General features: G+C 42.4%; 1 protein-coding gene across 1 annotated transcript; it reads left to right on the top strand.

The window, feature by feature from the left end:
- Positions 1-4,031: 4,031 nt before the first annotated feature.
- On the top strand, positions 4,032-10,119 carry CYBC1 (cytochrome b-245 chaperone 1; the record flags this gene model as incomplete). Its single annotated transcript, XM_079544328.1, has 6 exons — positions 4,032-4,116; positions 5,984-6,025; positions 7,035-7,108; positions 7,972-8,068; positions 9,323-9,467; positions 9,993-10,119. The coding sequence occupies 6 exons, from the start codon at positions 4,032-4,034 to the stop codon at positions 10,117-10,119; spliced, it is 570 nt and encodes a 189-aa protein (XP_079400454.1).
- Between the last annotated feature and the right edge of the window lie 3,863 nt (positions 10,120-13,982).

Here is a 13,982-nt window from a genome sequence, read left to right as displayed (position 1 = left end):
TTGCTGTATTTGACATTTACACCCGCACCACTAGCAACAATGATAGAGAAAAACAAAGTGTTTCTCTATGAAAACAGTGCATTGCAGCCAACTTCAGCAAACTTTAAAGGTTATGCATCAGCACTGCAAGGCATCGCAAGCTGGAAGTGCCTCAAGCCAGTATCAACATCTGCTGCTCAACAGCTATCAGAATTAGGCAAAAGAAAATTACAAGTAATCAATTACATATCTCTGGATGGTTCTTCTAACAAATTACCTCCCTCAAAGTACTGCAGTGAAATTCCTGGATGATTGCACAAAAAATGTCATAAGAATCATTAATCAGTAGCAGTAACTTGCAAAAATCCATTCTATATTCCAGTCTGAATAAATGCTTGAGCATATGTGTGGTGTTTCCCATATTTAAATAATTTCTAACTTAATCAACTCTTATCAGGTTATCCTGTTACTGGAGAAACATACAGGTGTTAATATTTTGTCAGATAGTAATACAGGAATAAATCAGACCCTCACGGTTGCTGTATGGTATATATTGACTGGAGGGGACAGGTGAATTTCTTATTTATTACACTCTACCCTAGAGAAAAGAAATCTTTTGTATATTACCACTAAAAGCAGTTTCCAGAGACCTCTGCTTATAGATTTTTTTAAAATAGAGCTTTGAGGAAGTCAGCTGCTCAGTTGGGCTGACACCAGACACTTATTATTCATCCAAATCCAGCAGCTGATACCTCATGAGTCCCAAGCACACCAGTTCAAGCTTGCAGCTCCTTGCAGTCCTTCCCCATTCATACAATTGTTGTTACACAACACAGATAGCAGATAAGTTCATATTTTCTATTACTTGCAATTAGTTAGCTGATTTTTCCCCCAGGTTCAAACAGTTCACTCTGGACTGTCTAATCTAAACTTAAACCTAAAGGACTCTGGACCGTGTAACTTAAATCTAAAACTAATTGCTGTCAAATCAGAAGCTCGGTTACCACTTACCCACAGTGATGTTCAGGAACAGCTGCACAAACTTTAATCACATCATGGCCTTAAGCAAACTCTCTGGAGTATTTGGATTTGTATTAGGAAGAAGGCCCAAAATTGAGAATGTTATTTGGGAAGAACCACATTCCTGTGCAAATATCAAGTATCCTTCCACCTAATTGATCTAATAGATAAAAGGATGTGTTGATTTATATAAAGGGAATTTAAGAAGTTAAGCTTAGCTACAGTTTCCTACATTTTACCATTTTCGTCCCAAAACTGACATGAGCAGATACTGGATTTAACAGGAATAAATTTTGCATGTGAATGATGTTCAACTGAACCTGAAACACAAAGATACACCTTCAGGTGACATTATTAATGAAAAGTCACAGCTTCATGTTAAGCCTGTAAATGCAACATTTATTGTGCTTTATATTCCCTACTGCATTGGATGGATTCAAGGTCTCAGCTACTGGGTCTTCTGTGTGCAGCTGTCTTGAGATAACATTGTGACACTGAGAGACCCCCCCCCCCCAACTAACCCCACCAATGTACAACATGCACAGAAGAACAACTAGTGGCCACAGCCCAGCATGAACACTGCATGGCAGTCAGTGCCCCAAGTGCCAAGTATGCACCTGCTGCCATTGAGAGCCCTAGCATCCATTGGCCTCCATGGGTCACCAGTGCTGCCAAGACCAGTGGCAGCTGGAAGAGGCTCTCTGGGTGGACGGATTCCAACCAAAGAAAGACATGGAGATGCTGGAGTGGGTCCAGAAGGAGGGCCATGAAGATGCTCAGAGGACTGGAGCACCTCTCCTTCGAAGAAAGGCTGAGGGAGCCAGGGGTGCTCAGTCTGGAGAAGAGAAGGCTGCTGGGAGACCTCACTCAGTCTTCCAGTACATGAAGAGAGCTTATAAACAGAAGAGGAAGCAAATTCTTACATGGCTGGATAGCATTAAGACAAGGAGGAATGGCTTTGAACTAAAAGAGGGGAGATTTAGGTTAGGTGTTAAGAAGACATTCTTCACTCAGAGGGCGGTGAGGCTCCAGCACTGTGCAGAGCTGTGGTGCTCCATCCCTGGAAGTGCCTGAGCACATGGATGGGCTGCGGGCAGCCTCAGTGTGGGCACAGCAGGGTGGGGCGGGGGGCTGTAAGGTCCCTTCCAACCCAACCATTCTATCACTCCAGGATTCTGTTGGCTTGCCCTGCCATCCCCTCAGCCCCAGCCTGAACACACCTCACCCAAAGCAGGACTGGCAAACCAGCACCAAGTACACCCACTAGAGCTCTCCCACCCCGTACGTCTAGCCCAACAGCACACAGCTCCCCATTCTGCCAATACAAGCTTCCCTACTCCTTTCTATACGCGTTAAGCCACACAGACTTGGAAAACGATGACTTTTAGACAACACAACGCCCAGGCTCCGCCACCATCTTGAACGCGGGCGCCGCGCCGCCATCTTGGATGAGGCTCTTCCTCTCCCAGTTACAAAGCCCGAGCCGTCCCGGTTAGCTCAGTGCTGTGGTTGCCCTCACTAAATATGGTGTTCGGCGCGCCCCGTCCTTAGGGCGAGTGAGGCAATCGGCGGGGAGCGGCGGCAGCGGGCACTTCTCGGAGCGGGCAGGTAGGGCTGCGGGGCGGGATGAGGCGCAGCCCCCGCTGGGTTGGCTGCCCCGTGCTGCTCTGCGTCAGGCGGACCGGGGCGGGCGGGCGGCGGCTGCTGAGGCGCTCCCTGCATCCCTACGGGATCCCCACGGGATGCAGGGAGCGCCTCAGCAGCCGCCGCCCGCCCGTCCGGGGCCCCGCAGGCGGGAGCGAGGGGGTATGCGGGGATCGGTAGGATTGGGTTTCCCTGCTTTCGGAACCCCCCGCTCACCCATCTGCGCGGCTGTGCCGTCGCTTTGGGTGTCCCTCATCGGTTTGAATAACACCGGCTGGGTGGATTTCTCTCGATGGGAGCGAGTTTTGCTTTCACCTGAGTGTGCCCTTATGAAGCACAGCCCGGGCTGTGCAGCACTTTATGTGTTTGTTGGGCCCTTCTCAGCTTTTCCTGGAGACTGTAGTCTTCATAACAACAACAACAAGCATCTCTGCTTACTGCAGGAGAAGAAGCAATCCTTTCTCTGGGGGCAATTCTGAGCAGCTGAGTTGGTTCCAATGCCACTTGCACCTGGTACATGTCTGCTCTTAGGTTATGCTGGTAGTGTTAGGGTGGGGTGGGTTTGGAACTCTCATGTCATGTCAGAACTCAAACCATCTTATGCTGTGGAAGTAAATGGATGCTGTAAATGCTACATGAAATTGCCCAGCTCTTAGCTGTCTTTAAATAGGTACTTGTTTTCTTGATGTCTGTTGTTACTTTCTGTCTAGGTTGAAGCATGGTGTTGCTGGGGGGAATGGAGCATTGCTGGAAATTCCTTTTGCTATTCTGGAGTAGGCTTGGTATCTGGGAATGCCGTATATGGCATTATCTGACACTTCGCAGTCAGGCTGAGGCTGTAACCCTGCTGTTCTGTTCTGGGGAATGAGGACAACTGGTATCCACGGTGCAGAAGGCTGTGTTGTCTTGCTGCAGCTCCAGCACAGTTTGTCGTGGCTGCCTCTGCATGTAGCACAAAAATGCCATCAAAGGTCTTTGTATTACACTTGCTGTTTTGCTAGTCTGAAGAATTGCTAATTCATGCAGCACTAACATTTTGGGTTCTTGTTTTTGACTTTTTCTTCTGCAAGGGTAGAAACCAAGAGAGACTTTATTCCCAAAATGCAAAGTTTCATGGAAAATAGTTCAGGTTCCTGTTGTGCAAGTCTCCTTCTCATGACTGTTTTTGTTTGTCTGCCCTTTTTAAAATGTGCATGCTATTCTTCCTGTGAGAAAAAGGTCATGTTCCCACTCTGGGAGCTATTGTAGTCCAGATAAAAACTTGGTAAGAAGTGGTAACATGCTAGGAAAGAGAGTGTTAGAGTCAGCAACAATTCTACTTTCTATTTTTGTTTTGTTCCAGCAAGGTTACATGAGTCAGAGTGGGCTGTGGGGAACTGCTCCTGAAGATGTACATGTTGATTGAAACCCGCACAAGTTCCCTTCTTCATCTGACAAGGTCACCTGGCATCAGGTCTTGGTCTGTCTTTGTTGGTAGGTATTGTAAGACTGAGTCTCTCTAAAATTTCTTATTCTATTATTATTTCTTATTCTTATTCTATCTTATTCTTATTCTATCTATCTTATTATTCTATTATTTCTTATTCTTATTCTAAAATTTAAATTGTTCTCACCACTACCTTTTATTTCTGACTTCAGTCCCCTGAACTCTTTAACTTCTTTGTTGATAGTGTTCTTCAGTTTATTTCAGAACTTTTACTAAGAGAGAGGAATCATAATGAATTCCTGAAGGAGCTTGTAGCACGAGATGCATATGTCATGCTATAGAAAGGCACTACAGAGGGACCTGGATAGACTGGATTGATGTGCCAAGGCAAACTGTATGAGTTTCTATAGCGTCAAGTGCTGGGTCCTGCATTTTGGTCACCAACAATGCCAGGCAGCCCCACAGGCATGGGAAGGAGTGGCTGGAAAGCTGCTTGATGGAAAGGGACCTTGGTGTACTGATGGACAGTCGGCTGAATATGAGCCAGCAGTGTGCCCAGATGGCCAAGAATCCTGACTTGGATCAGGGATGGTGAGCAGGAGCAGGGAAATCATCGTGCCCCTGTACTCAGCACTGGTGAAGCCTCACCTCAAGTGCTGTGTTCAGTTTTGGGCACCTCAGTACAGAAAGGACATGGAGGTGCTGGAGCAGGTCCAAAGAAGGGCAGCAGTGCTGGGGAAGGGCTTGGAGAATATGGCCTATGAGGAGAGACTGAAGGAACTGGGGCTGTTTAGGCTGGGGAAGAGGAGGCTGAGGGGAGTCCTTATTGCTCTCTTCAAATACCTGAAAGGTGATTGCACTGAGAGTGGGGTTGGTCTCTTCTCACTACTGACAGGTGACAGGATGAGGGGAAATGGCTTCAAGTTGCACCAAGGGAGGCTTAGGTTGGATATCAGGAAGAACTTCTTTACAGAAAGAGTTGCTAAGCACTGAAATAGGCTGCCCAGGGAGGTGGTTGAATCACCATCTCTGGATGTGTTTAAAAATCATTTGGATGTGGTGCTCAGGGACGTGATTTAGCGGATGGTTAATTAGGGTAGCATGGTTAGGTTTTGATTGGACTTGATGATCTTTAAGGTCTTTTCCAACATGAGAATTCTGTGATTCTTTCTGGCATTTTCTTTGAGAAAGAGGAATCATGACTTGAACTCCTCCTTTTGTATAGTCCCTAAATGGGGCTGATATTTGCTCTTCTCTGTAGTAATTTCACAGTGAGACTGATCATTTTTCAGTCTGTCATCTGCAGAACCTCACACTCATAGATTGAATTCTAAGGAAGTCTCAAAAGGGCTGGGAAAGAACTTTTGCTGTACGCCAGGCAGCATACAGGATCCACATTTGCATTGAAAAGAAATCTGGGTTCTCAGAAATGGCAAAATCTGCACTGTAGCAGTGCTCAGTTGCAGAGTCACACTGCCACAGCTTCCTCCTGAATGGAGGAAGGCAGTTGGTGGCTTCTGACACAGTTTGTTGCACAAATTTTCTTTTGCCTTCACAGTACTTAGAGGGGGAAAAATAACCTCGGTAGTGTAAGCATGAGTGCTCGAAGTTGTACTGTGCTTGAGGGGAAGTATAATGTAATGGTTAGACTGAGTTTCTCTAAAATTCTCAGTTCTGTCATTGTCTTTTATTTCTGACTTTGGTCCCCTCTGCTCTTTAATTTCTTATATGCAGTGTGGGAGAATATTTATTTATTTTTTTTACACTAAGTTCAAAGAAATATAACTGTCTTTTGTAGAGTAAATCAATGTTGCAGCCACAAGACCTTGTGGCTTTAATTTCGGAGTGTTCTGTATTTTCAGGGAATTTTAGGAGGTTTGAGTTCCTCATTCTAATTCTCTCCTCTTATTCTAGGAATAGCCTCCATAGGTTTGGCTGCTGCTTATTACAGTGCAGGTAATGGCCTATCATTTTTCAAGAATTGTTTTTCCTGTTGACTCCTTTGTGTGGCTCTGTGCAGCCTTACAAAGGCAGTGTATGAATCTGTCACCCTCTGTGTGACATGAATGTTAGAATCCAATAATAATTCTTGCCTCTGTGTGAGTCATTATGCTTGAACGCTGTGTTTCTTACTTGGTCTCCCTGCTCATTTGCAAGACTATCTTAAGTAATAACACTCAGTGCTCTAGCATTTTGTGCTTTCAGTATGCTGTATGTGATTAGCTGCTCCCCACAGCCCTCCTGGGAAGATGTACCAGGATTGTCTGTCCCCATAATGAAATTATGTGCCTTTGATGCCAGTGCTCTGTTTCTCTGGAAACTGTTAGATCATCACCGGCAGAGATTACTCACAGAAAAACACCTTTTGAGTGCAGGCAGCTGGTGCTGCTTGCCCCCCTTAGAGCAGAGTGCACCACGTGATAGGTATTTTTCTACCCGTGGAATTTGTTTTTCAAGCTGTTCTGTGACTCTCTTGCAGCATCCTGTTGAGCCTCAGGTTTTATAGCTTAGTAGCATATAAGAACTTACTGCCATTACAGTCCATACTTATTTGAAGAGCAAAGTTCAGTGAAAGCTGCTTAAAACACCAACTATATCAGACATCTAAGTGTTGTTTGTTTGTTTTTGAAACAATACTGACCTATATTCTATTTTCCTTTCAGTAAAAGCTTGAGTAAGCAAATTGTTTAGATAGGCTGCTAGGCGTAAACCTTTCCAGGACAAAAAAATAGAAGTGTTGGCTTGCTGAAAGGGCTGACTGCTTTCTTTTGTGAAGCTTCAGTGAATTACTTTGCATCGTCCCTAAATCCTGAAATAATGTGCATTAGAGTTAATGGCAGAAATGCTCAGGTGCATCAGAGAAACCACTTCTTTCCTTGTTGCCTTTATAAGGAACGTGCAAAACTGTTTTGTATAGGAAAGAAGGAGAGAAGCTCTAAATCTGTGCATCTTTTGTGTTCTTCAGACAGCTTGGCATGGAAGCTCTTCTACATGGCTGGATGTTTCTTCGTGGCAGCACAGAATCTGGAGCAGTGGGAGGTAAGATGTTCAGCACAGGAAATGAGGTTATTGTGCTAGCTCTGAAATGGTTGTCAGGTGTTGATTTCAGCTGTCTGATGTACTTTGCTGTTGAGTAGTTGAAACAAGCAATTTATGCTTTTGGTTTTGAGGAAACTCTTCAAAATTCTCAAGCTAGGATGTGAAGGTAAATAGAACACATTTTTTTTAAAGGGGAGACCTGTCTTTTGTGGCAGACATGCAGGCAGACCTGCTCTTTGTGGCTTTTTCTCTTCATGTAAATGAGTGAAAAAAAAGTTCTCATTTAGATGTTCTACTGATTTGCTCACTTGCTCCTACTAATAAGTGACCATTGAACAGAGTGGTTCTGCCTTCCAGACTACTCAGGCTGTTTTCAATTAGGAAGAAGTTGTGTTTGTGAGGCTTGTTTCTGATCTTTATGATGTCTGTGTTGGGAGATGGGCTGAGAACGTATCCCCCCCCTCTGCAGGCTTGTCACTGGTGTGAGTTATTGGATAAGTGACCTCCAAGAGAGACTTGGTGTCTTCATTGAGTCTTGGGGAAATTTTAAACCTAATGTAAGCCCAGTCTGTAAGAGAGAGAGTTAAAAGAGCAGCATGGAAGTGCTCAGATTTGATTCCAGCATAGCTTTTATTAGGTGAAGAATGTAGCAGGAGAGCAGGGAAACCAGCTTATCTTCCTTCTAGAAGTAATTTAAGAGATATGGAAAAGTCTGTTAAACCATGTGCAAGATTACTGTTTTCATGGTCCAGTAATGGACAAAAGTCTCCAATTAAAATAGCTAGATGTAAGAATTAAAATAGCTGTATACAAAGAGAAAATTGATTGTTTTTAAATTCTTTTTTAATTGTTCAATTTTACAGGAAGCTGTATTTGACAAGAACAAGGGAACAGTCTGCCTAAAAACATTCAATCTTTACAAAAAGATACTGACCTTCTCAAAAGGAGGCAGTGAACAAGGTGAGAGAGCAGTATCTGTAATAGCAACTGTGGTTGGCGGGCAGAAAAAAACACCAAGAGTTTACTGTTTCTTTTTTTGTTTTCCCTCAAGAGTTCTGTACTCAAGTTTTAGGCACATTTGTTTCCAGGTCTGATTTGTTCACAAACAGCAAAAGTCATAAATTGCCTTTTAGGCTCTGCGTGTTCTTTTCAGGCTAAGGTACTGAATGCATCGCGTTAGTCATTTTAATTCAGGAGCTTCCACATTGCTTTCCAGATGAGTGTAAGCCATTCCTTTGGAATGATTATATGCAGGTTTGCATTTCCCCTGGCTAGCCTGCTTTGTGAATGGGACAGGTGGAAAGATATTTTGCTTAGGTTAACTATTGGTGGATTCAAAATTGTATCAGGCTCCCTAAAGTGCCTGGGTAGTATTCTTATTTAATGCAAAGCAAAATGAACCATTTGATTTTTTTTTTTCTGAAAACAAAACAAAGTTAATGGCCACTGAAGACAGCATATTCAGTAGGCTCAGCTTAATGCAACATCTGATTTCTTTTAAGCTTTCTGATGAAGTGACAGAAGCTGAAGTTTAGTGTGTGACTTCCTTATGGTTACTGCGAGGCAGAAGTTCCACTGCAAAGTGAAGTAGGATCTTCAGTGTCAGATTTTCTTATTCCTGGTAGTCAAAATCAAACCAGCTCTCGAGGTGCTTAGAAAATTGACAGAATACACCATGTCCTAACATTGATTGGGATTTTAAACAGGACGTTTTGGGGGCAGAAGATAAAAAGGATGTTTAATTTGTGAACTTTTCTTTTGGATGTGTTGGAGCCCAGCACATCTCTTCCTGAGAGGTTATTACAGTTAATATGGGGATGCAGAGGTGAGCAGATACTCTGAAAAGTTAAATCTTTTACTATTTGTTCTATCTCAGTAAACTTAACAGCTGTTTACCTACTCTGTACACAAAGAGTTGAAACTCTTTAAAGTGTGGCCATGTAAGAAACCAATGGTCTCCATTTCCTAGGAAGCAGTGTAACTTGTTCATTAGGGCTGAACCAGCTGGTGTGCACTGTGCTGTTTGTTTTGGTCCATTGCTTTAGCAATTCCTTGGTATTACAAGTCTGTGGTAGTTGTGTGAGGTCAGAGCAATAGCACTCAAGAGCACAGAGTCCCAGTGGCACAGTGACTAGGATTGCTCCTTAGGAGAGGTGCTGAAAGTTTATTGAAATGCTAATCATAGATGGCTTTATTTTCCACATCTGCTTACAGTGGTTGCTCTACTGCATGAGATCAGAGATGTCAGTGTGGAAGAGGAGACGGTGCGGTATTTTGGGAAGGGTTACCTGGTTGTGCTACGCTTTATCACTGGATTTTCACACCCCCTGACTCAGAGTGCTGTGCTGGGCTGCAGAAGGTGAAGTGTGGACTTTTTTTTTTTTTAATTGCAAAACCAGTCACATGGGTCAGTAATTAAACAAATCATTTTAGCACCATTCCTACATGCTGATATGACTGTTATTTAACTTTTTCAAACCACTTGCAGCAGGGACTGTGAGAAGAGGATTGATGTGTTCTGACAAGGAAGGAATTGCTTGGCTTGATGTTTCTCTGTAGGATGCTGTCAGTCATGCTCTGTCCTATCAGCTGGCCCTTTAAAGAGTTGTTCTCAAGGATCAGAATGACCAAGGTTGGGAAATGCCTCTAAAATCACCTAGTCCAACCATCCACCTACCCCCAGTGTTTCTCACTAACCCATGTCCCTTAGTGCAGAATTTAAGCGTTTCTTGAACACCTCCAGGAATGGTGACTCAGTTGTCTCCCTGGGCAGCCCATTCCAGTGCCTGGCCTCTCTCTTATGGAGAAGAAATTAATGTACCTGTTCTTGTTTCATCAGCACCACAATTCCATTAACTCCTACGCTGTTTTTTCTTTTCTACAGTGATGTGGAAGCAGTTGCCAAGCTTGTCATCAGTTTTCTGGAATTGGACAGAGCAGAGAGCCAAGATGTCTATGAGAGCAGTGAAACAGAAGCTAGTGATGCTGGTGAACCACAGGATGAATATTAATAGTGATGAGCTGAAGAGACGTTCAAAGATCTGGAAATTACAGATTGGTTGTTCTTCATAACAAAATTCCTCAGTCTTGACTTGGGCATTTCTCTACATGTGCACTTACAGTGGGAAGAATCTGTCTTAGGGCATCTTCTTTTGTGCTAAACTGCTTCAAGATCTGTGCTCCCAATATTGCCATTGTAGAATCAAAAGCAAATTCTATCTTAGTTCCTGGATGTGGACACTGCTGTCTTTTGAACTTTGTCAGCTTGTCACAATTGTCTAGGAGTAGTTATTTATTATTGTACAGGTTTAAAAATGTACTTTCCCATTAATGAATTGGAGCTATAGTTGTAAGCTTCCACTTACTGCAAAGATGTGCAGGTACAGTATATGAAATGCAGAACAGCTGAATTTAACTCAGAACACACTGCTTTGAGGTTTCTGAAATATTGTATATGGGTGAATATAATGCAAATTGGTCTTAAGCAGCTTAATATATGCACTGAGGTGATGCAGGGTAGTGGCACTTTTATATTCTCTACTACTGACTTGCTATTAGATAGCAGTGGAAATCATGAGGATGGTCAGGAATTTTAAACATCAGGTTGCTCAGCTTGTTACTGTCTTACTCCTCTTGGAATTGCTAAGGGGCCATAACTAAGAACCAACAAATGACCGTGTTGGTTGTTCAATGCCTTTATGTTCTGTTTAACTTCTGGGCATAGACTACCCAAAGAATAGCCTTATTCTAGACTTAAATGTTTACTATTTTAACTGTGTGTTTGGGAAGGAAGTAAATAAACATTCCTTCAGGTAGGGAAAAGACTGATGTCAGACACCATGGCAGTTTAGTATTTTGCTGTAGTAATGAGGAGGTAAATAATAACTTAGATGTTGTTTTTTTAAGATAGCTGGGCTCAGTGTTTGGCTTGGGCCCATGTGTTACTCTGTGTGCACTGTCTTCTGTTCTGACCAATGGCTTCATTAGTGGTTAAAATTATGAATTTTCCAAGGTACTTTATGAAGTAAAAGCTACCTCTTTTAGCCAACATGTTCTGTCTAGAACTAAAACTTCATTGTACCTCTATCAACATGCTGGTATTACAAGTACAGAAATTATAAGAGCTGAAAGTTCCTTCCATGTGCTATAACTGCTTGTATTCAAGTTTACCAACTTGTGTTAGGAGTTGTATGGAGTTAAGACCTGATTTAGAAAATACTGATGGTTTCCTCTGGGACGCCTGAATAGACTACGTGGAGACGGTCTGCCTCCATGCCAGCACTTAAATGTCTGGTGGCATCTGGTTCTTCAGGATTTAACTGCATTCCTATTTAAAAACTCTACCTCTAAAGAAGTGAAAGCTATGAAATGATTTCAGTTGCACGTTCCATTGGAAATGGAAACTGTGTCCATTTATCTGACCAAAGAACAGGTTGATTTCACTTCCAGCCATTTGTGTCTGTGAGACCAACACGCTGTTACTGCTGGTTTGAAAGTCATCCAGGTGCAAGAGGGAGCTGCTGTTGATGCAGCCTGACTGTGGCACTGAACCAGGTGTGTTAGTATTAAATAATGTCAATAATCATGTCAGGTATCAAAACAGACCTCTGCCAGCAGACATGCTCTTGAAGCACTCCAAGTTTTCTGGCTGATTACGTTGCTTTCAATCTCTGCCTCCCATTACTGGAATTGGGAAGCTGCTGTGTATGAATGAACATTGGGGAAAAACAGGTTGCAGGTAATTAACCAGATTTGGCCTTTATTTTGCAGGAAGATGTAAACTACAAACCATCAAACCTTTTATATTCTGCAACTTTTTTTAACACTTCAGAGAGATTTTCATTTCAGTATGTACCCTCAGTAACACTCATTCTGGAGAGGAGAGTGAGACTGAATTTGGATGAACTGTTTTTTCATCACTCTGTAAAATGGGTTTTGAGCATTCTAAAGACTTTCAGTAGGAAATACCCTTAAATGCTTAGTTTTTACAGTGTAATGTAAGTAAAATAACTCTACTACCTGCAAATATCTTCTTTGTAGCAAAGATATTTGAGGGGTATGTGGTATGGCTGTGCATTGCACTTAATGTTCCAAACCTACAGATTTGACCACTGAGTGGATAAAATGGACAAAACTGCCTGCATTCAATCTTAGTTACACTGAGTTTCTTTTCTGTTTCCATGAGAGCTGGTGTCACGGGGAAAATACAAATAATGCTGTGGTTTTTCAGTTAAAAACCATTTTTACAGAAGTATTTACATGATCTAATTTTAAACTGTGTCCTGCTTCAGCTGAGCTCTGCATCAACCTTCGGTACGTTCTTGGCATTAAGCATGATGTACATAGGTGTCCTGCAATACCAAACCAAAATGTGAGAGATGCTCTAGGAGGGGGAAGGACCTACAGAAAGGTATTGGATGGCCTGAGTTCTGTGAGTGATATTTTGTGGGATGAGTTGTGTTTTTAGTTGACGTCCAATAATCAGCTCCTTTTAGATGCTTAGGTGCACCCCTCCCTCTCAATATCCTGCTGAGAGCAGGTAGACAGGAGAGAGAGGGCTGCTGCACAAATGGCAACGTGTCTTACAATTATACAGGTAGTAAAAGCCACGCTGGCTTACGTATTGCATGAAAAGTGCTAGTTCTGACACTGGTAGATTGCTAGGAGGCAGAACTTTGTCTGGAAAATAGTTAGAAATAGCTTTTCTACTTCAAAATGGAAGTAGAATTTCAGCAAGGCCTCGTGTGTCTTTTTTTATTAAAATCTCCATTGATAAAATCACCTCTAAAGTGTTTTGTGTCACTAATCTTTTTTGATTGTTGATTTTAATTATATTAATATTGTTGGCTGTCTGGAGTACCATTTGGCACCAACCTCCTGGAGATGATGGGGTGGGCGGGCAGGGCAGAGGAATCACTGGTATGTAATCACTGATCCTGATCATGCTTTCTTTTCTTAACATTTTTTCATTTCAGTTAATAACACCAACTTTCCACTGGTGCATGTTTTCCCCTCTTAAACCAAACCAACATGCTGTACTCAAAACAAAGTTTCAACAAACACTTGGAATATCAAAGTATTTATTAAATAATCTTAGAGTAAGGGATGTGACTTCTGCAATTAAGGCATACACAGCAGCTGTGCATTATTTTTACAAAAATTGTAGACCACTTTTGTAGACTTCTCATTTTAGTAAGTTGTGTTATGCTACCTCGTCTTGTGTGCTCTGCATCCAGAGATATGCTCATGTCTTAACAGTCGGTTCAAGAACATATCAGTACCTGTGCTTCTGAGGTAAGACTTGCAAGAAAGCAGTAAATGAAGCAGACAGGTAAAGGATACTCTGAAGATTCGTGATACAGTATTCTTAACTACATGACTTTAGAATTGTTTTCCTTGTATTGAGTATCTTCATGTTCCAGTAAAGTCCTAAAATATCTTCCTATAAGTTTCTGAAGATTCTGAATGTTCAAGATGAAAACAGAAGGTAAGAGCATTTTTCCCTTGCATTCAGTAGACTTTGGTCATGCTTGAAATTTGGACAAAACTGCTGTCAGATGTACTGAATTTGAGGGGGGGTGGGGGAGGTGGGGAAAGTTTTCTGTCTTGAGAATACAGCTGAATTCTGACTCCTGATTTCCATTATGCAAGGAGAGTAAATCTTACAGGGCAGGTGACTCAGGGCTCAGCAGTGTTAGAGGACAATTAATACAGACTCAAAGCCTATTACCTTGATAAATTCCTTTCTCCCTCAGGTCACTTGTTAAATCACAGTTGTTGCTTCAACTCTTAAGATGACAAACTCTAGCCATATGACTACTTGCACATGTCCACTGGCCACGTTTCCCATTGAAAAAGACAAATTAAAACATGA

The sequence above is a fragment of the Tetrao urogallus genome (genome assembly GCF_951394365.1).
Source record: "Tetrao urogallus genome assembly, chromosome: 18".
NCBI classification, from domain to species: domain Eukaryota; kingdom Metazoa; phylum Chordata; class Aves; order Galliformes; family Phasianidae; genus Tetrao; species Tetrao urogallus.
The sequence above is the reverse complement of the archived record's forward strand: the minus strand, read 5'-3'. Positions and strand labels throughout refer to the sequence as shown.